At 39.2% G+C, this 21020-nt stretch overlaps 2 protein-coding genes across 2 annotated transcripts in view; one reads left to right on the plus strand and one right to left on the minus strand.

Moving 5' to 3' along the window:
* Positions 1–69: 69 nt before the first annotated feature.
* Positions 70–1481, plus strand: cks2 (CDC28 protein kinase regulatory subunit 2). The gene is made up of 3 exons (XM_077717102.1): positions 70–236; positions 369–496; positions 1145–1481. Exons 1-3 carry the CDS (start codon positions 178–180, stop codon positions 1198–1200), a joined length of 243 nt encoding a protein of 80 aa, XP_077573228.1. The 5' UTR covers positions 70–177; the 3' UTR covers positions 1201–1481.
* Positions 1482–1810: 329 nt separating this feature from the next.
* The window catches only part of cpamd8 (C3 and PZP like alpha-2-macroglobulin domain containing 8), a 33521-nt gene continuing 14311 nt past the window's right edge, over positions 1811–21020 (minus strand). Inside the window, exons 21-44 of the mRNA XM_077717103.1 lie at positions 20438–20591; positions 18245–18375; positions 18103–18154; positions 17735–18033; positions 17528–17596; positions 17180–17336; positions 16933–17109; positions 15759–15840; positions 13525–13681; positions 13232–13306; positions 12073–12238; positions 11395–11481; positions 11184–11320; positions 10901–11056; positions 10564–10626; positions 9074–9345; positions 8917–9004; positions 7784–7858; positions 7443–7548; positions 7224–7334; positions 6938–7150; positions 5453–5527; positions 3368–3572; positions 1811–3208 (exon numbers count right to left, since the gene is read on the minus strand). Of these exons, the coding sequence (XP_077573229.1) occupies position 3208; positions 3368–3572; positions 5453–5527; positions 6938–7150; positions 7224–7334; positions 7443–7548; positions 7784–7858; positions 8917–9004; positions 9074–9345; positions 10564–10626; positions 10901–11056; positions 11184–11320; positions 11395–11481; positions 12073–12238; positions 13232–13306; positions 13525–13681; positions 15759–15840; positions 16933–17109; positions 17180–17336; positions 17528–17596; positions 17735–18033; positions 18103–18154; positions 18245–18375; positions 20438–20591 (3108 nt within the window). The 3' untranslated portion in view covers positions 1811–3207. The remainder of the gene's footprint in view (positions 3209–3367; positions 3573–5452; positions 5528–6937; positions 7151–7223; positions 7335–7442; positions 7549–7783; positions 7859–8916; positions 9005–9073; positions 9346–10563; positions 10627–10900; positions 11057–11183; positions 11321–11394; positions 11482–12072; positions 12239–13231; positions 13307–13524; positions 13682–15758; positions 15841–16932; positions 17110–17179; positions 17337–17527; positions 17597–17734; positions 18034–18102; positions 18155–18244; positions 18376–20437; positions 20592–21020) is intronic.

Here is a 21020-nt window from a genome sequence, read left to right on the forward strand (position 1 = left end):
TCATTTCTATCACCTCCTCAACCAATCAGATGAAAGAGCGCACGCGGGCGTTACTTTTTAAACACAAGCTATAAATACGAGCTTCCTTAATGTCTAGACAGCTATACTTCTAACTCAGACGTTGGTTATCATCACTTTCCCCCCTGATCAAACGTTATAAATTGATCTCAATCAGCCATGTCTTCGAAAGAAATTCACTACTCTGATAAATACAACGACGACGCCTTTGAATACAGGTAAATAAAAGATAAGCGAACTACTTTTAACATCTCGTGCGTCGCACCATACTTTCTATGGGACCCAAATACAGTACCCAACTGACGATGTAACATAAACTGATCTGTATGGTTATTTTTTTGTTCGGTTAGGCATGTGGTGTTACCAAAGCAAATTTCCAAACTGGTGCCCGCTTCGCATCTCATGACCGAAGAGGAGTGGCGAGGCCTCGGCGTGCAGCAGAGCAAAGGCTGGATCCACTACATGATCCACAAACCAGGTCAGTAACATGGTTAGTTTCGAAAAAGAGATTTCAGACATACATTTTTTAGGCGATCCAGCTCGGTTCCTTGACGAATTATTTCTAGGAATGTGGAAAAAAGCTTGGGACACGCCTGCTTTTTTCAGTTATTGTGAATGCCAAATGTGTCCAGTGGATGTCGCTCTGAGGCTAGTTTTAAAAAGAAACAAATAGCAGAGTATATGTACATTTAAAATTATTGTGTATTAAGTGTTTTTGGGAAGATGGGAGTTTAAAAACGTATATGGAGACGTTGCGTTTATTAAATTGCACACGAGGTCATAAGGTTAAAATTGCTTTTTTAAAGGAACAAATTGTTGTCAAATAGAAATACAGTATGTGTAAAAAAATATACACTGGATAATTACTGTACTTCTAAAAGCCTTTCGAGAAACAAGAAAAACTTTCAAAACAATATTTTTTGAAGCCAATTACATTTTTCTCATCATAAGTTTTTTTTTTTTATTAACTGATCAGAGGGGCAAAATCCTGATTAAAGGGCAATAACTGACCTTGAGGATGAATTCAAGATAAAAGCACATGCTGCTACAGTTAGGCTTCAAAGAATTCTATCATGGAGCAGTTATTAATCTCTTTTTTGTGTGTGTGCATGTTTTCTCTCTACAGAACCTCACATTTTGCTATTCAGAAGACCACTCCCTAAGAATTTACGTGCAGCATAGCAGCGTAGACCAACTGTTTTCTTCAATTTTTGTTCTCAATCTGTAGCACTATGATCAAATGTATTGCATTATATTTATAGAAGGTGAACATAGCCTGGTTCTATTAATTCACTTTCAAGTTTTCTTATGTTTACGTTGTATATTTTGGACCACTTAGTGGTGTCTTTGTCTTTTTTTATCTGTTAAAGTCAACCAGGTTGTAAATATTAAGTGTTCTTCCCCCTTTGCTTGTTGTATGCGGTTGTTTAAAATAATTAAAATGGTTCTGTATCAAATCTCAACTCACGATTGGTGGGATTTTTTTTTTTACTTGAAAGGAGGAGGTCAACTGTCGGTTGCTTGAACCATGGCGACCAATCATCAGGGAAAGCTTCACAATTCCAATCCAGATGGTTGAGTGTGTACTTGAAAGAGTTCAGTTATTACAGCTGACTGGTGTCAAAAACAGCACTGCAAATCACCAAGGCACCTAAACATGAAAGAAAACACTTTAAAATAATACATTTGTTCAAGTTATATTACACTAAAATGATTATTTCACCATTTTTGGAACAAAAAACTTTAAAAGATTGGATTGAAATTATGCAGGGAGTCACAACCGTGCTTTACATTCATATTTTTTGCAACTTTTATTTGAAAAATCTCCGTATTTGATATGTAATAACAGTATATGTGTCTTAATTTAGAAAATGTACAGCAATTGGGAAAAACCAAACTTCATGTTGATTTGTTTCTTTGATTGCTTCATGAATCAAAATTGAACATAAAATAGCTTATGAACTGTACAATCAAATCTCAAAGCAGGTTTTAGGAAAGACAAGTCATTTGAGTGATGTTATGGGAATAAAAAAGAAAAATATATATATATATTCAAGTCCTCCAGGGACTTTGATCCCTATCAATCTGATTTGTTTTCAGTTTTTAAAAACTGAAATGAAAACTTAGTCTAGATTGACTTTAGCAACACTTTCTCAGAATTTTTTTGTAGAAAGTTAAGCATTTTATGGTTTTGTTTGAATTTTACAGTGTTGGACACCTTATTTTAAAGTATGACTTGTCTCCGAGCAAACCTTTTAAAACACATTCTATAGAGGGGTTGTAAAGAAATGTTAGCGCAATCAAAAACAATGAAAACCTGTGTTATATTTGTAGGTTGATAACTTCACCTCTGATTTAATAACATGCCATTTATCAGAAGACAATGGTGCTGTGCATCCAACAACTTGGCACCTAATTTTGGTCCTCGGACGTTGACTGGCGACCAAATGTCCGCCGACCAAAAGACCGGCCAGGCCTCATTTTATGCCATATGCAAATTAGACCGTTCTCATTTCAAGGAAAACTTTGAATGGGTCAAAATGGGCAGCTGATAATTAAGATTTTTCAAAAGTCAATATTACATAAGAAAATACAGCTCAACTGAAGCAACTTCACCCCAACGTCAACACGTTTGGGCGTCTAATGGAGAAAAAGAACAATGATTATGATGTCTGGCAGCAAATAAATACCACAGATAGAAAATGTAACACAATTGTTGTGCTTAAAGTCGTCTGTACTTATATCAAAACATAAATACCGCATTTTCTGGACTATAAGGTGCACTTTCTGACCAGCAAAAGCCTGTTCAGGTTCCTATTTAGCCTGTTTTCAATTTAATTTAGTTTTACTTCCAAGTATGTTTTTTCTTGGTTTCTTATCAAATAAAAGCTTGCAACGTACGTCTAATTGTTTTTGTCATTGTGCATTATTTGGCTAATGCAACTAATAGTCCGAAAAATAAGGTACAGAATATGTGGTTCTCGTGATTATAGAGAAGCAGTAGGGTGAATAACAACCAAAAAAAAATGCTATGACAATACAAAGAGAGTAAATACACACACATACTGTATATACATACACACACATTCATGTTACATCCTTTGGAGCTTCTCGCTTCACTTTCCATTTATGAGTATATTCACAAATAATGTACAACGTAGAAGTGGGGACGGCTTCACTCTGGTGTTTTCTGTGAAAGACAAAATGATATTATAATAAGGAAAGAAGCACTTAAGACAGAATACGTTACTTTACGGGTTCCAAAATTTGTATTCGTACTCCAAATAACAAAAACAAAAGCAAAAACAGCCAGAAAACACTGAGATAAGGTCACCTCATCATATCCTACCATCGTTCGGGAGTGTTCCCAGCATCCGCTGCGGGGATTTGGACGTTAAAAGGCAGGATGACTCTCTGTGATGCGTCCAGGTCGGTTTGGGGAATGTCGAAATTGGGGTTTTGCGTCTCAGAGTTTGCTAGAAAAGGCTCGGCGTCTGAATCGTAATCGTAGGAGTAGTAAGACACGTCGGCCATTGAACCCTGCTCCTCTTCACCTGGACACACAAGTAGAGTTATTTAGTACTACGCTTGACAGTAATAATTCTCTATAGTAACGTGATACAACATAGTGGAATCTAAGTGTACACAAACATACTAAGTGACCTGAAATTTAAGCCTAATAACCTGCCGCAAATATGATTGAAAATACTTGATAATCCTGCCTGTAGACAATTGTTTGAATTAAATTAAATTAAATGTTTTTATTGTCATTATACAAATATAATGAGATTTAAAGCAAATAAGAAGCTGAAATATAGTCAATAAATAATAACAATACATAATCAACAAATAAGTAATAAATAATAACATTAAATAATCAACAAATGAGTCATAAGTAATAAATAAATAGGTACTCAACCTAAGTAGTAAACAACATAAATAGGTGGGGAAGTGCACAAATAACAACAACAAACAAACGGATAAATAAATCAATAAATAATCATCTATTTATCTGTTTGTTGTTGTTATTCTTTCACCAAATGCTATATCTATATGTGATACCTTATATAAATAACAGATTTTAATTGTTTTGGACAAACATTTTCATTGATACGCAAGTGGATAAAAATCTTTTAAGAAACTTCCAAGTTAAAAACATCACAAACTCTATCTAAAAAGCCACTTTCTGTCATTGACCACTATTTATCACGCAGGAGGAGCACAACAACATTGATTGCAGTAAAAATCCTTGGTTCAAACAAGACCTTTGACTAAGAGCAGTGACCCGGAGCCAACAAGTCAGGGCACGTGGCCTCAAATTCAGACAAAAGCACACCTGTACGACACAACGCCAGCATTGACTTTACGATCTACGTTAGGATTTTTTTTCAGGCTATCGTATCCAGTGAAAGGTGTTTTCATACCAGGCGTGCCAAAAGTAACACGACAACAGACTGTGAGGAATGTTTTTGGAAGCTATGGTGGACGTTGCAATCGGGCTTGTCCATCGTTGTCTTTATCTGATTGTAGACGTGATGTGACGGCAGGGGAATGTGGAGCATGCATTCTTGCATGTACTCATCACAACCTATACATCAACTTTTTTCTTAAGGTGGGAATGTTTTTTTTCTTTCCCTAAGTCTCCATTTTACAATCTCATAACACTCTTTGGAATTTAATAGGAGCAAGTAAAGTATATTCCATCTGGAAGATTTATTAGTAATAGGTAGAACACATACAGATTAAAACATTTCGCAATTGCTGAATTTGTTTTGGGTATTTAAAAAGGCATTTTTGGCTAATATGGGAAAATCTTAATGACTTATGCTGAGAGAGAATATTTATTTGAATATAATTTATTTCATTTAGCAAGTGATTTATTTCATTAAAAAATGGGTTTGAAGCTAACATTGCCACATTATGTTAAATGTGACCATTCTGTGTTCTAATAATAGTCCCAGTTTCATATTTTTGCTATTAAATGACATGACTAAATGAGTTAAAGTATATTAGTATGTATTGTATGTTAAATAGATGCATTGCTTAGCATAAAGAATTAATATATGTATATTATATGACATTTTTGAGGAGCTTAAAAGTGCCAAAACAATAATAATGTGTTAAAAGTTGGACAATTCTCATTTTAATCATAAAAATACCATATGAATAGTATTGTTAAAATAACCAAATCAAAGTGAACGCCAGACGTTCAAACAATCTCATGTGAAGTGGGAACTGAACTTTATTCTTCTACTGCAGATTAGCTGGTAAAGATTTCATCTAAACTCAACACATTGCTTGTATATTAACGGCGAATGGCGTCCAATTCATTTGAACTAGGAGGATTGATTGACAATGATCATTTTGGACCAAAGTCAAACAACTAATTAAGTCTTTTAAATCACAAAAAATTGCCTATATTTGGCCCGTTTACCTGCATGTATTGGCACCGATGGTTGCTCCGTCTCCTGGTTCACCATTGGCTGCTTATCCTCTGCCTTGACCTCCACTAGAAAACACACAGCAACACAAACACACATTTAGTTAAAAGCAAGAATTTCCAATCTTCAATAATACATTTTTCACTAAGCTTTTTATCCCCTCCGCCGAGCAACACGTTTTGTCAAAACAATGAGCGCCAAACAATCCCCTTTTGGAGGCCTGCATTCAAATTCTTCCCAAAAATAGCCCAGCCAAGAGGTCGGCAGCATGATCATAATTGGATCTGTTTGTATCTTTCCCCCCCGCCCCCTTCCCTTCAAAATGGGCTAATGACCCCTTACCGCGCTTGAGCGTACACAAACAAACACTCCCCCCCCGAAAAATAAGTTCGCATTTAATTTTTGTTTATGGCGGCTAAACTTGTTTCTTCCTTTTCAGTCTTGTTTGCTCTGATCGTAAATGGCTCCTTTTGTTATTGGGCTGCGCGTCGGAAAAAGGAATGTGGCAAGGATTTCAAAGGCACGGACAAAAGCAGTCTGTCATTTGCACATAGCGCTCGAATACAACGCGGGGGGAGCGAGAAGCTAGAAGCCCCCCTGCTCCCAAAACCCTTTTCGTGTGAAATTCAGTAATCAGCTAAACATCTGAACAGCTGTTGCCACAAGTGAGATCATGGCGCAAAGTAATGAGAACAAACATACTTGAACACGCATAACATACACCGACCGAGTGGTTAACGTCTGCACACACGTGGCTAAAAGCACACCTGTTGCATTAAAAAAAAGCACCTGCTAAGATTAAAGTACCATATTTTCTTGGATATATGCCGTATTTGTCGCAAAAAAAGACTGAAATAAGGGTAAGGCTTATATGAGCATAAATTGGACTTGACAGGCACAAAACGGCATAACATAAGACAATGCATTTCAAAGTAGGACATTTGTACTCCCTATTAGATCCATGTATATGGAGGTGAAAAATGTGAATCAGGGAGCGGCTTATATGAGAGAAATTGTGATATTCTATGATTTTAAGGCAATTTTTATGGTACAGTTTATACGCGGAGGCGGCTAATATGCGAGAAAATACTGTAGTTATTTTCATGGATTGGTTCGTGTTTAAAGGTGCAGTTTAAGATGACCACAGTATGTCCTCCTATAATATTTAATATGATATTTTCTGTTTCATTAAGATTCCTCAGTATTAGAATGAAGGTATTCACCAGACTGTAGTACAAGATAGCAATGACAAAGACAACGATGAATAAATAAGTACTTGTGTTAGCTGGCTAATCACAGCAAAATTGTTCTTATTACAGTAATACCTCGTTTATTGTGGTTAATCGGTTCCAAAGCTTGCCGCAGTAGGTTAATAATGAATATTATTCGGCCCTTCTCTGTACTAATATTTAACTCCCAAAGTTAGACACTGTTCTGAGTAAAATGCTCTTCAATTGTGACTTTGAGAATGTTCTTACTATGAGGACAATGGGACGCGGGAACCTGCTTGACGCGTGTCCCGTTCCGGCAGGCAAACACCTCCATCTGGCATTGGTTTTGGTAGATCTGTCCGTCAGACCCGCACACGCGTTCCCCGTCGTAGCCGCAGTCCCGGTAGCACATGCAGCGTTCAAATTGCTCCTCCTCCAAGCATCCAAACACGTTGTTGCACTGGTTGGTCTGCACAAAACCTGCAGAAATCGATTCTTAGGAGAATGATGACACTTGGGGGGGTGATCATGGCATGAATGGTTGAGGTCTCACCTGTCCAGTGATTGGACGAACTTTCCACCTCGTTGCAAGTTGGTCCGTCGCATAGTTCTCGGGCGAGTGGGCTGCTCTCGCTGACGTTGTAGAACCGGGTGGCCTCGAAGGCTATAAAATCAGGGGTGTTATTGGTTAACGTCAACTCGATTTCATGCCCATGGCAGTAGATGAAAATAAAAAAAGAAAATAAAAAAGCAACGAACCACATTCACTTACCAGGTTCATAGTAGTCATAGATCTTGACCGGAACAGGCGCCGTCTTGCCCACAATGTATTCCCTGACAGCTTGGAAGGCCACACATGTCATGCACTGGCTGGGAATCTGAGATGCAGGCACATCCACATGCATATGAACTAGACTGACATCATCCAACATCAATAGTCGCATAGTACTATAGTACTGTTGACACTACTGAGGTACTTGTCACTGTAGGCATGCCTTCTTGTTTGTATTACTAGATTTGGCAATTTTAAAACAAATTATTTGGCAATTTTAAAACAAATTCTTTGATGTAATCAATTTTGCCCATTTACATGAATGGAAGTTGGAAACCCACCTCATCAAAGTAGAAAAACGCTGTCCTGCCATTGAGCTCGTATCTCTTCAAACCCACGCGTTTGTCCATCAGCAGCTGTGGCAGAAGACATAAAATTAAACACTCATGGAAATACTCCAGCATTTAGGCTTCATAGTGGTAATCATATCACTAGGAAACAGATTTGGTTACCGATGGTTCCACTGCATTAGTAAGGGCAGTAACGGTCAGCACCACAGGGGACTGGACAGCTCCAGCTAAGCTTTAATTCTTTTATTGAACAGAGCCTTTCCAAAATGGCCTAAAAAAATAATGTTGCAAAGAATCCTTGAGCACGCCCCGTGACTATCCTTAAAGGCCACCATTAGCGAAGCCTGATGACATTGCGTTATGTTGTACACCGTACAAAATAATCAAAGTCCAATCATATGGTTTTCATTGAAAATCTGCTTGAATGTAAACCATATGCGCTCCTAAACTACTTTGAAACTAAGTGAATGCAATGCAGTTACTTAATGGCTACTTTGACTTTTACCAGTATTTGTGACAAAAGTGGCTTAAGTATTAACAATCAGTACTTAAGGCAGAAATAAGTTCCAATACTAGTTTTAATAAATGAATTAAAAATGTGTTGTTTAAGGTAAAAACAACAATTGCACAGTGAAATGTACTGGATTACAAAGGTAATTCATTTATAATGTTGATGACATGCAATATATTTTGGAAATGTCTCTGCACATACGTATAATATTTGCAATTTTTTTTAACAAAAACATAGTTTTCACATGTAACAATGTATGGCCTAAAATGTATACCCATTAAAATGTTTGCTGCTGCAAATTATGCAAATTCCTCCCAAAACTCATCATAAGAAGTTACCAAGGACCCCCGTTTACCCCAGAATTTATTAAATAAAATAAATAAAACTCATTATAATCTGGATAAAAGCGTGTAACATCTAAGTAAAAAAAAAAAATTGAGGTGGAGGTTTTCAGACTGAGGCTGTTGAGTGTAATATTCACTCCTCTGATATTCCAGTAATGGAATTTATCGTCAAAATGTATATTTGAACAGTAAAGTTCCAAATTGTCCTGAAATAAGTGCAAAAAAGTATTTCAAATATAGAAAAAAGAATTGTGTGTGATTCTACCCACCCTTTCGAGACTTTCAATATCTGCTCGGAAACCGGAGATCATGGGGACTTCAATGACGGCCATGTTGGAGGCGCCCGAATGAAGCCACCTGGAAATACAGGTGAGGTCAACAATGCTTTGGAAAGAAGCCTCATGAAAGGTTTTTTTTTTTTGTCACCTGGCGCAGACTTCCAAGCTAATGTGGAAGTCCAGTTTGTCCTGGTGAGCTGCAGGGTCATCGTCGTCGCTCGGCGCCCGGCGCTTACGCTTGAGCTCCGAGCGGTTGTCGGCGCGGCTGCGTGGTCGTGCGGCGGGATGACGGCCAGATGAGGAGGACGAAGAAGGAAGAGGGGGCTGCAGATGGCGGCCGGGGAAAATCTCCTTCAGGTTCACCTTGAGCTGGAAAGCCGGCTTGGATACGGGGTCGGGTACATTGTAGGACACATCGATCTGGATGGAGGATGGACACATTATTTTTACTTTCATACATTTGTGTGGTGTGCAGTTCACTAATTTTTTTGATCGTTCCTAAATATTTGCCTTGCTAGTTGCACATAGATGTTTTTCCTAAAGCACATGTGTCAAAGTGGCGGCCTGGGGGCCAAATCTGGCCTGCCGGATCATTTTGTGTGGCCCGGTAAAGTAAATCATGAGTGCCGACTTTCTGTTTTAGGATCAAATTAAAATGAAGAATATAGATGTATATTAAATTTCCTGATTTTCCCCATTTTAAATTAATAATTGTCATTTTTTAATCCATTTCTTATGTTTTTAGTTCAAAAATCATTTTGTAAAATCAAAAGATTTTTAAAAAAAGCTAAAATAAACATTGTTTTAGATTTATTAAAAACTGAATAATCAGGGCCATTTAATCCAGTTCTTTAAATCCATTTATAAAAAAAAAGATCTAAATATTCAATTTTTTTGTGTGTTTTCTCAGGTAGTTTGTCAATATCGCACATTGATTTGTCTGATTTTGGCCTCACTAATGTTTCCTGGTTCCAAGCATACCAAACTCGATAGTATTTATATGATGTACATTTAGGCTGATCATCTCATTAAATGTACGAAACATGACTTAAACACTGGAGTAAATGTATAAAAATAGCAAGTAAAAGGTATCTATGCATCACTATTGATACAGCATGTGCACACGCCATTGATTAAAATTTCCAAGCTGTTGCACATCTGTCATTAGACTTTTCCCCAAAGCTCTGTATTGTGTTGTTTACAGCAATGGAAAACAACACTAGACAATTTGGATGCCACTTTCAAATAGCCTATCCTCACATTTAACATCCTTGGCATTTTTAAGAGACTAAACAGTCACTTAGGATTGAGTGATAAGAAGACACAAGAGATTAAGAATTGAAAAAAAGTCTACTTCAGGACATAAAAAGACTTTTTGTTTGTCCCGTGTCAAGGCAGGACGTAATCAGCATATCAGCATCCTGTCCTGGGGAGTTCAGCACATAAAAAGAGCAATTCCCTAAACTCTACCAGATTGCTCCAATTGCCGGTGATTCATTTGCGCATTCGAAAAAGGAGCAACAACAAGTTGTCGGCTGCCAACAAATTCCTCCCCGCGAGCTGACGAGGGAAGCGTGTGTGCGAAAAAAAGGCCAACGCGCCGGTGCCTTTGTGAGAGAGTCGTGCTGTGTTCGTTACCTGCATGAGACAGCAACCTTCTCCTCTGGCGCTGACAAAAAGGCCCGTAGGAATGCTGGGAATCTGAGCCAAGGGAGAGACCGTCAATAAGTGGAGGTTGAACTATTTTTTCAGCTTATTTGACCACTTCATGATACAACACAGCAATGGTTCTTACAGAACTCATTTTATAGAACCATGAATGCCATTTTAATCAAATCAAAAGCCTTTATTGTCATCATGCACAGCTGTGTATACCAAAATTGGTGGTGCTACTCCAAAAAGTGTGTTTTCCCAGTAAAAAAAATATAAATAAGTAATATAAAAATATAAAAAGTCAAAGTATTAATATGGTTACCTTGGCACGTTGAAGGAGTTTCTTGTTGTCTTTGTTGAGTTCAAAGGTCTCCTGAAAGTCCAGGTTTGTGGAAGCCAATGAGATGGTGAGGTTGACACCCGCAATGTAGGACAAGATGGCGTACTCCGATAACGCTTGCAGCGCCACGCATGTGTCCTAGCAACATTATAATGTAAAATATTCCAATTCAATTCATTGTGCTAATACTGCAACACTTATTACATTTTTAAAAAAGAACTAAATACAAATATCCCATCAGTCCCAGTCTCTACCACAGGCCTACCTGTGTAGAGGAGAAGCCTCCGAGGGCGTTCCGCTGCTGGGAGAGCCATTTGACCACAGGCAAGGCTGATGCAACATCCCCAAGGAGGGTGTAGGTAAGAAGACCGTAAGCAGTCATTTCCACCTCTGCTGACACCACTAGGAACAAAAGACAGGCACTCTATAGGAATTTTCCATTCTGTGGATGTCATGTAGACCACCAGTAGATCTACCTGACTGAGAGAGGCCGTCGCTGAAGCCCATGAAAGTGTATTCGTCAGTCATCGCGCTTCCGGTCAGGCTCCAGTGGGTGAGTCCATCTGCACATATAGAGAGTCAAATTAGCTTTGTTAAAATCCCATTCATGTTTTGCTATTCACAAATTTACCTTTTCATGTTTTCTCTATGCTTGCATTCTTTTAAAAAACTAACATTTTTTAATGCAGTCTCTTAAAAGGCAGTTTTCAAACATTCATTCAATTTTCATACCACACATCCTCACAAAGGTCGTGAGGGGTGCTGGAGGCTATCTTAGCTGACTTCGGGCCCAAGTTAGGGGTCACCCCTTAATCCCTGGCCAGCCAATTGCAGGGCACAAGGAGACAAAAGGACAACCAATCATACCTTGGGGCAATTTAGAGTGTTCAACGAGCCTAGCATGCATATTTGGGGGATGTGGGAGGAAAGCGAACACCTGGGATCGAACCCTGTACTCCAGAACTGTTAGGCCGACACGATAACCACTTGGCAACGAGCCGCCATACTTGAACTTGGTTGCCTTTAAATTTTAATGAATGTAAGGTAGCATAATGCATATTTATTTGATCAAAATGCTATGTTAAGCTACTACATACAAAGGTGAGAACACATCGGATGGCGTTTCTTATTGTGATGACTTATAGCATACGCACCTTGTGTAATGGCCATGTGGTTGAGGCGCCGCAGTGCCAGGGGCGCAAAGGGGCTGCGGAGCAGAGCCAAAGCATATGCGCACAAGGCCGTTGTGTAGGGGTCATCGGCCGAGTAGGTATTAGTCTCCAGGAAGTCTTTGGCTTTGGACACAGCTAACTTCTCTACCTGGAGCACACAAGGATATTTAATATATTTTATCAGCCACACAGATTTTCATTGAAAAACTATTTCTACATCCAAGTGTTGCCCCAAAATCAACAATTTGAAAGATGAGCTAACATGGCAGATATAAAAATAGTATATAAAGTGGATACTTCATGCCTTTTCTACCATTAATGTGGCCTATTACTTGTACAACTGAAATAATATGTTTTAGACCAGCTAAATCTTTCAACTAAGGGGGCCTGATGGTACCCCTATCTGGTCCTCGCTCCGCATGTTGAACACCACCCAAGAATTGATTGGAGAAGGAATGTAAATTGTCCTTCACAAGACCAAAAGGTCTCCGTAGATGTTTTGACGTGGCAAAAAAGCTCATCAGATTTGCAGTTCTGACTGGAGGCGTAACAAATGTGAGTGGGCCGAGCGCCAGCACATCCTTCCCTACAGCTATCAGCAATTCACCATGTGCTCCCACAGCTGGCGGAATAGCACCTCTCGTTGCCCTTGATGACACCATGAAATGAAATGAAACCCGTAAAATCAGCACTACATCCGATGTAGCAAACAGGAAAGGTGTGTTTGTTTTTATAAGGCTTGTAAAAGACATTTAACGTCGTTTAGTCCTCCAAACCAAAAGGACAGAACTTAACTCTGCTTCAGCGCAGAAAAAAAATGAACAGAGAAAATAATAATCATCCATTCATTAATTAATAAGAATTATTTGGCATATATTTCTGGTCGAAGTCATTTAGACTAAATGTCGTACTACTTTGCTCTGGAAATATTCTCTCAAATTTACAACAACAAAAAAACAATACAAAAACTGAGAATGAAATAGACAAGAATATCTAACCTATCTTAAAACAAATCCTCTGTACTTTTCAATGATAATCCAATCAACATTGTAATAAAAATACATCCACCAATTGCATAAAAAATTGATTCTCCACATAATCAACATGTACGTAGTTAAATGCTTAATATGCTTGTGCTTACATCAACTGATATCCCCGTCTCTAGAAGCGCTGCCACCACATAAGCGGTGAGAGAGATCTTCCCATGGATCCCACCCTGTAAACAGAAGAAAACATTCATTTTTATCATTCTAGGAAGCTACAGGTAACTACTTTGACACCTGTGGTTTATCCAGTTATTACAATGTAATCAGAGGTGTTGAATTTGCTCTATGTTGAGTACAAATACAACTTTTAGAATTTTTTTTCTCGTTTGAATCTGTGAGAATTTGGTAAAAGGCGGTAAAACCACAACATAGACATTCATTCATCTACCTGCAGGTCTTTATTCAGAATCCGGCCCAAAGCCGGGAATGAGCCATCGTCTCTCTGATGGCGGATCAGCCATGACTTAGCCGCTTGGAGCTCCTCGGGGTCGATGAAGATAAAACCCCGCGACTGGGCAAAGGACTTGAGCACGAAGGCTGTCAACCTGGAGGAAGTGCAGATGTGGAGAGGGAGGGTGGGTGGAGAGGTATTTCTTTAAAAAAATGGTGCAAATTCCGCAAAAAATGCTCAACTGTCAAACTTCAAGAGGTTGAAAGCAAACAATTTTTGGGCCAAGTGTGAAGTTTGTCCAACTAGTCACAATCTTTCAATCTGTCAGAAAAAGGAGGTTTCTAGAAAAAAGAATGTTGGGGAAAACAAGGAAAAAAAACAAATCTTGAAAAGGTAAAACCTCCCTTGGGACTTTTAGGTATGCGCTTATTTATAATAATTCATGAAAGGATCTGAAATGATTTTGTTGATTAAACACAGCTTGGAGAAATAAGAGAGAGGAATAAGCAGAAGGGGGAAAATATTGGTTATTAAAGATGGATATCTTGATTACATTATCATATGGCACTGCCTAAGCCAATGTTAGCATGAAAAAAGTATTTTAGAAAATGGGATTTATGGTAAAAGTATTCCCTGATTGGTTTTTAATGTTCAAAGTTGAGCAATGTCAAAACAGTTAATAGAAATAGAAATATGTTATTCATAGTCTATTCAAAGTGGCAAAGCGAGAAAAATGGGCGAACTATACGAGAAGCCATAACATGAGAGAGTGAAGCTGCCTATCTTCCCAAACAAAGTCCTATTTACACATTTCCGGGAACAATCTCAAGGTACATCAGTTGAAAACCTGGGACGTGTCCGTGGGTGTTGAAAAACATCCAGACATGTGGCTGTTTTTTTGTTATTGTTTATGTCTCCATATAGTTTTGTTAATTTTTTTGGCATGATGTAATACAAATAGGTATTTGTCATGGCCAAACCATTTTATAAGGGACTCTTTTCTGTCAATGACATATTTTTGGTGATTTTATTTCATCAGTATTTAAACAAGTACATAAAGTTCAATGACACAGGATCATAACAAGTTTTATCAAGGAAAATCCAAGATGTCTGTCTTAAAGACCAATTAGGAATCAAATTGATGCTAAATTACAGTCCAAATTTCATAATCAGCCCTACCAAAAAAACAACTCAAATTTTTAACAGAAAAATGCAATGCAGGACAAAAAAAAAAGTCATAAATTTCAAATAAACACTCAACTCAACCCAAACACCATCTGTCTCATGCCCAAAACCCGCGGGGGTGCTTGCTACATCCTCACATCCTCTCCATGACGAGAGGCATCGGTCCAACTTTTCCGACTCTACCCTTGTGACGAGTTATTTATCGACATTCTCATCCAGGAAAATGGCTCACAAGTCTGTCTCTACGAGGATGCCGCAGGTAAAGTTCTCAGCTTTGGCTTAATTCCAAGAACCAATTATGCAGTTTGTTTACGATTCTTGGTTGTTTATGTGGCCTGCTGTTTTACAACGCTGACTTGATTATACATCACGAAGCCTACCTCGGCCTGTAAATCAACCGGCGGCCGTGAACAGTAAACGCAGAAGCTGCCACGTGGACGACAGTGATGTCATGTTTACAAATACACTAGGCGCCGCTTATTATGAGCAACTTGGTACGGTCCGGAATTTCTCACTTTAATATGGCTGTTTTATTCCTCTCTTTTAATACAGCAAAGGTAAAAACATGTTTTAAAAAGCTCGAAACGAAGGGGTTTCCAATCAATGGAAGAGTTTTGCCAAGCAAAAGTATGAAATTGTCAGTTTTTGTGAAAAGATTTTGTTCAGCTGAACTTTTTTTCCAAAAAAAAAAAAAAAATAGCATGTGTGTAACACTTTCAAATTATTTTGCAGTACTTTGATTAAACATGACTTGAACTGGGTTCAAGTTTTAAGACTATTCGAATATAATGACCAAAACGATCTGTTCCTAGATGGTCATATAAAGGGATGCTGACTCTGTTCTGTCTGCCGGTTCCAAAATGACAGTAAAAACTGACTGGAAATGATCACTGGGATTGTTCACGTATGCTTAGATGCTATTGAAACCTTTTTTTTTAACTGTAGGCTGTTGGTGTGTGGCCCAAGGTTGAAGAATGCAGTAAGCACTGAAATTCATATTGAACGCCAAGAGTTGTCTGAAATTGACTGACTGACAAGGTACTTACCACATACTTCCTGAGGAATCCCTCTCTCCGAAAGCACTGTAGGAGCCATCCTGACGTTTGTAGGTCAACTGTCTCTGGTAGCCTAGATAAGAATGGAAAACAAAAAGATTTCATGTGATCAAGTTGAAGAAAAACACCATGTGTTGTGCCCATCCGCATTGGATTTCCCAATAAACTGTTACAAAGAAACCTCCTACATTCTTTTTAAGAAAATACGTCTGTTTTCATTGGTGATTATCTTTGAGTCAATTTTATGTTGGTATACTTTTCATAAGGGAGATCTAAATCTGTATTATTCCCCCCAAATTTTGGTAAATGCCATTTTGTTACTTTTTTCAACCTTCACCAATTGTCCCAAAATGCAAGAGGTTGCCCACAGTTTAACCCCCCTTAACAATTTTAAAACCCGATCAAATAGGTCATGTTGACCTTAAGGGTCCCACCATACTTCCCAAAGCACGTGTAGCTTGAGAGGCTAAGCTTTTTGCGAGTAGAATTTCTTGGAAATGACATGGTTACTGTAACGCCCATTGAACAAATCCTCTCTAAACAAACTGGCACAATCCACTCAAGAGATCCAGAGCCTGTCCCGGGTTTAGCCAGTCACGAGATGTTGGACAGCGATTGAAATCTTCCACATCGGTGGCGGAAAGAACGGTCAGGGGTTCTCCTGTTCCAGTCCATAATCCCAAAGAATTCCTAGCCAACTGGGTCAAAGATCCCAGCAGTTCCTCTGACCAAACCCACCATTCAAACGCAAAGTAAATGTCAATAGAGGAATTTCCTGAAAACCTGACCACGTTACACAATTTGCAGGCAATTCCTTCCCCTCTTTTTACACAACAGGGCAACCAGGGATTTTGGTTGTTGAGAGGAACGCTCTGAGAAGCGTCGCTCCCATTTCCTGAGTTTGAACAGCTGCAGATCCTCACTTGTAAAAGGTCAATGAGGCATGAAAGGGCAGGTTTCATCCTCAGGATGGAAGATTCAGGCAAAATCCAGACTAGTATAACCTTGAACTGGTCGCTAGTCAGTCTTAGGGTCCAGCTAGGGACAGAAAACCATTCGTACTTGCCATCACACCACCACTGAGTTCATTTGGATCAAGTCAGATGGGAAAAAACACCAAAAAACAACAACACTGCACCATGGAGTATTTTCGATTAGGCTTTACCTTGCAGGAGGTAATCGGTCGCCTCATTTTCCACCTCGACGCTGAGTTGTCGTGTCTTCTGTAGGTACTTTAGCACAAAGACATTGGGTGCGAAGTGGATCATGTTCTGCTCCCCGCACCCGAATGGCAGTCGCAATAGTTTGTCCAAGTTGTTCAATGTGGGCCCCATTACATCTCCTAAAATGCGAGGGATGCAACAGTCATTGACATGGTTTCAGATATGGTTCATCTTGCTGTGAACTCGTACCGATCATAAAGGCGGAGGCTCGCTCAGAACCAGGTACCATGTTGTGAGGGACCCCCAGTGTAAAAGCTTCATTGTGGTTCTCATCCGAGTCTTCCTTTCTCCAGATTTTAAACTCACCAACTGAGCCCCATCCTGTAGAGAAGCCTATATGTCGGACCTGGATGGAAAGAAAAACTGAACATTTAGGGTTTTTTGATCCAGTTATTTTATTCCGATTTTTTGAAAAAGAAATCTAATATCTAAAATAGTCCGGCCCACATAAAATCGAGTTGACGTTAGTGCAGCCCACGACCCAAACCGAGTTTGCCACCCATTGTCTAGACCTATTTTTTTAAAAAACAAACAAACCTGTAAAGGGGTTTTGCAAGACCACTGAAGAATAACAGATTCATTGGACGGATGTAAACCATGGCCAACCTAAAGCAAATAAATTAACAAGGTCAAGGTTAAAAGGAAAGCGATAAAACCAAAGATATTACCAAGAACACTAATCAAAACATAGCATAGCTTTGTATCTGTTGTTGTAATGACAAAAGCACATAAGGAGACTTCTACCTGCACCAGGTTTTCCTTCCAGCTAATCCAGAAACTACGGAACTCATCCCATGATAGTATGCCCGGCGTAGGGACACTAACGAGCGGCTCGCCCATCTTCCCCAATGACATCCAGGAACGAGTGTTTTGGCGTCCACCTAGCACGATCTCTATCATCTCAGCACTGTCGTGTGGCGTGGGCGAGAGGGCGAAATGGGCGTCGTTGTGCGTCTTCACGGCCACCTGAAACTCACTGGCCTTGGCCGGCTTCTTCACGTATTGATATTCATATTTGTTGGGTGTCGAGATCTGGATTCTCTCTAGGAACACAAGTGATATTCTCAGAGATTCATTCAGGTACTCAAAAATATAATAATAGAAGAGAATACCATTGGGACAGAAGAAGACACTATATGTATATTCTCGTGGCAAACCTTCTGGCTGCAAGGAGGAGGAAGAAAGGTATACAAACAAGTTAAATGATGCATTCGGTATTACTTTGTAAGTATGACATACTGATAAATTTCTCACCTCAACAAGGACCGTCCTACGCACAAAGTCCAAACCGGTGGGTATCCTTCTTTCCTCCACATCATTTCCTGTTTTGCCTGACTTGAGTGAGTCTGAACAGCAGCTGGTTTCAGTGTAGGCGATGGCCCGGGCTGTGGAGACCAACCAGAAAAAGCAGCATTCAGTTATTTACTGGATTTGTCTGAATGTTTCCTGGAGCACTATTATTATTTTTTTGCAATTGTTGGGAATGAATTTGGGATAGTGGGCATTTCCACCCATAAACTGAAACAGGATATCACCATGAATTTATTCATTCAATTTTTTTACTTTGTATCCTCACAAGGCTCATGAGGGGTGCCAGAGCCTATCAGTAGTGGACTATGGGCAGCAGGTGTGGTAAAAAACGGATTGATTGCCAACCACTGGACAATTTGCGGTCACATTCATGCAGTTTAGAGGGTTCAACCAGACTAGTACCCAGAGAAACCCCACATAGGCCCAGGGAAAACATAAAAACTCCACATAGAAAGGTCTGAACCAACCAGGAATTGCATTTTTCATACAAGAACTGTGTGTGCTCACCACTCTTCCACCTGGATGAACTATAAGACTGTAAGAACTGTAAGATTACCACTATCGTACCAATGCCTCCATTCAGAATATCACAAATAAACCAAGAAGAAAAAAATCCTTAGGGAATTCCATTGGTAACATGAATGTGTAATACTATGTCCTTGATAAGCCCACATTAAAAATGGCCTTGGCCTAAAAAGGGGACATCAGAAATCAACACACAAATCCATTAGTCTAAACAATGTTCGAGGACGCGGTGTACAGCATCCATCTGCATTCTAAAAGACGAACACGTCTGCTCCAGGAATCTCGCATTGGAAACGTGGCCCCGTGCCAGTGACGTCTCTTTGTGTGTGTGAAGTGAGAGGGAAACACAAGGGGCCAGGGGTGGGGGGGCCTATTGACCTCCGCCGACCTGCAAACTCATCAACATGCCACTGAGTGTCACAGCACAGCTGTGGCGGCTCCCCCGCTGATGGCTTGCTTTGTTCTCACATGCGCTCGGGTCGAGAAACGTTTGTACTTCGAGGTGGGTGAGCGGATCGCGCAACGCCGACCAGGGCGGGGCCAATCGCGGGGCCTCATGCCGAGGAGGGCCGATGTTCTGAGGCTGACACGCCAATTAAGAACTACTGTAGCGAGTACCTGGAACTAATAGTTCCTGGAACTCTGAAAAGCAGATTCAGTTACATGGAGACCACCAGTGAAGAAACACATGAACTGTTGCTGTGTTATATGAAGTTTGGAAAGTTGCACATTGACCTCTTCAAAGGTTTTAATTCTCACAGGCACAGTGTTCACTAAAAGTTGACATCTATTCAAAAGTTATTATGAAATTAACTCATTCACTGCTAGCCAATATCCTCAGTGTTTTGTGGTGGTTAGTAAAAAAATAAAAATATCAGTCAACTTATGTCATGTGAAGTTTTGAAAATAAGAAAAATAATAATAACATGTCAATTGGCATTTTTTCTTTTTGATTGATTAAACTATATTAGATTTTTTTTTTAATTTGTATTATTTTTAGAATGATTGATGTTTTTACTACACATTTTAATGTGGGGTTTTATCTCATTAAATAGCTTTTTTCTTTACTTTAGTTAACTGACTTCCCCTGTAAAACGCCAAATAATTCATTTTGTCTTTTGAAAAAAATTAAAACAAAACTTGGGTGACAGTAAATACCAATAAAAAAAAATGACTGCAATCATTGAGATGAAACCACCCTCCCAACAGCCAAAGAAAACTAAAAACAAAAACAAAAAAATCATTCAAAAACTCATAGATGTTAACCATATCTAACAATCTAACAAATATAACAGTCCATCCAAAAACTCCCCCAAAAAATGAAGGGTTTAGTCAACAATGTTGACAGCTCATAAAACACTAAAAGTCCAGTGTTTTTACTTTAGTTAAATCACCTCTAAAAATCATCAAAACATTGACTTCCCATCCGGAACCATAATGTAGCTCACGATAAAAACATTTTTGACCCCAAAACGGACCTCAAAGGACATTACGGATACAGCACACCAGTATTATTTAGTCAGTGGTGAAAACAATTTTACGGTCCACCTTCAGTTAAGAAAAAAACGGCACGAACTGTACGAAACCGTTCCAATTGGACTGCATGGCTACCTGTGATATTTGCTGGACCCAGTTCACTGAAAGCCAACACGATGGTGGTCGGTGCGGCTTCGCCAGGAGCTACGCACTTCTTCCTAGTAAGGTGATGCTTTCCAGGATGACCAATAAACTTGATACCCTTTGGAACTGACACTTTAATGTGAACCTATAAAAAAAAAGGAAAAAAGAAAGAAAGGGTAGGAAAAAAAAGGAAGTAAACCATCTTTCTCACATTCCCACCCTCCTCATACAGTGTATTTTCACAAGAGAGAATATTTTTGAAAGAAAGTCTTTGAATTCTTCATGCCGAGTGCCTGATGTTTTTCTCAAGCTCCCAAGAGGATTAAAAGCTGCTCATTGTCCAGCCCTGTTAGAGGAATGCCCTTTATCCACACTCCAGAAGTCATAAATAAAAGAGCAAAAAAAATATAGGAATCGCATGTTGCCCAAATGGACATGAAAGAGAAAGCGGCCCGCCTGTTTGCGTCTTCATCTAACACCAAATCAAGCACATCTGCAAAGATTATGATGTCATTTCTCTAGAGTGAAGGACGGATCCATTTTGAGGCCAACTTTGAGCTCCTCTAAAGGTTTG

The sequence above is a fragment of the Stigmatopora nigra genome, chromosome 5 (assembly GCF_051989575.1).
Source record: "Stigmatopora nigra isolate UIUO_SnigA chromosome 5, RoL_Snig_1.1, whole genome shotgun sequence".
NCBI classification, from domain to species: domain Eukaryota; kingdom Metazoa; phylum Chordata; class Actinopteri; order Syngnathiformes; family Syngnathidae; genus Stigmatopora; species Stigmatopora nigra.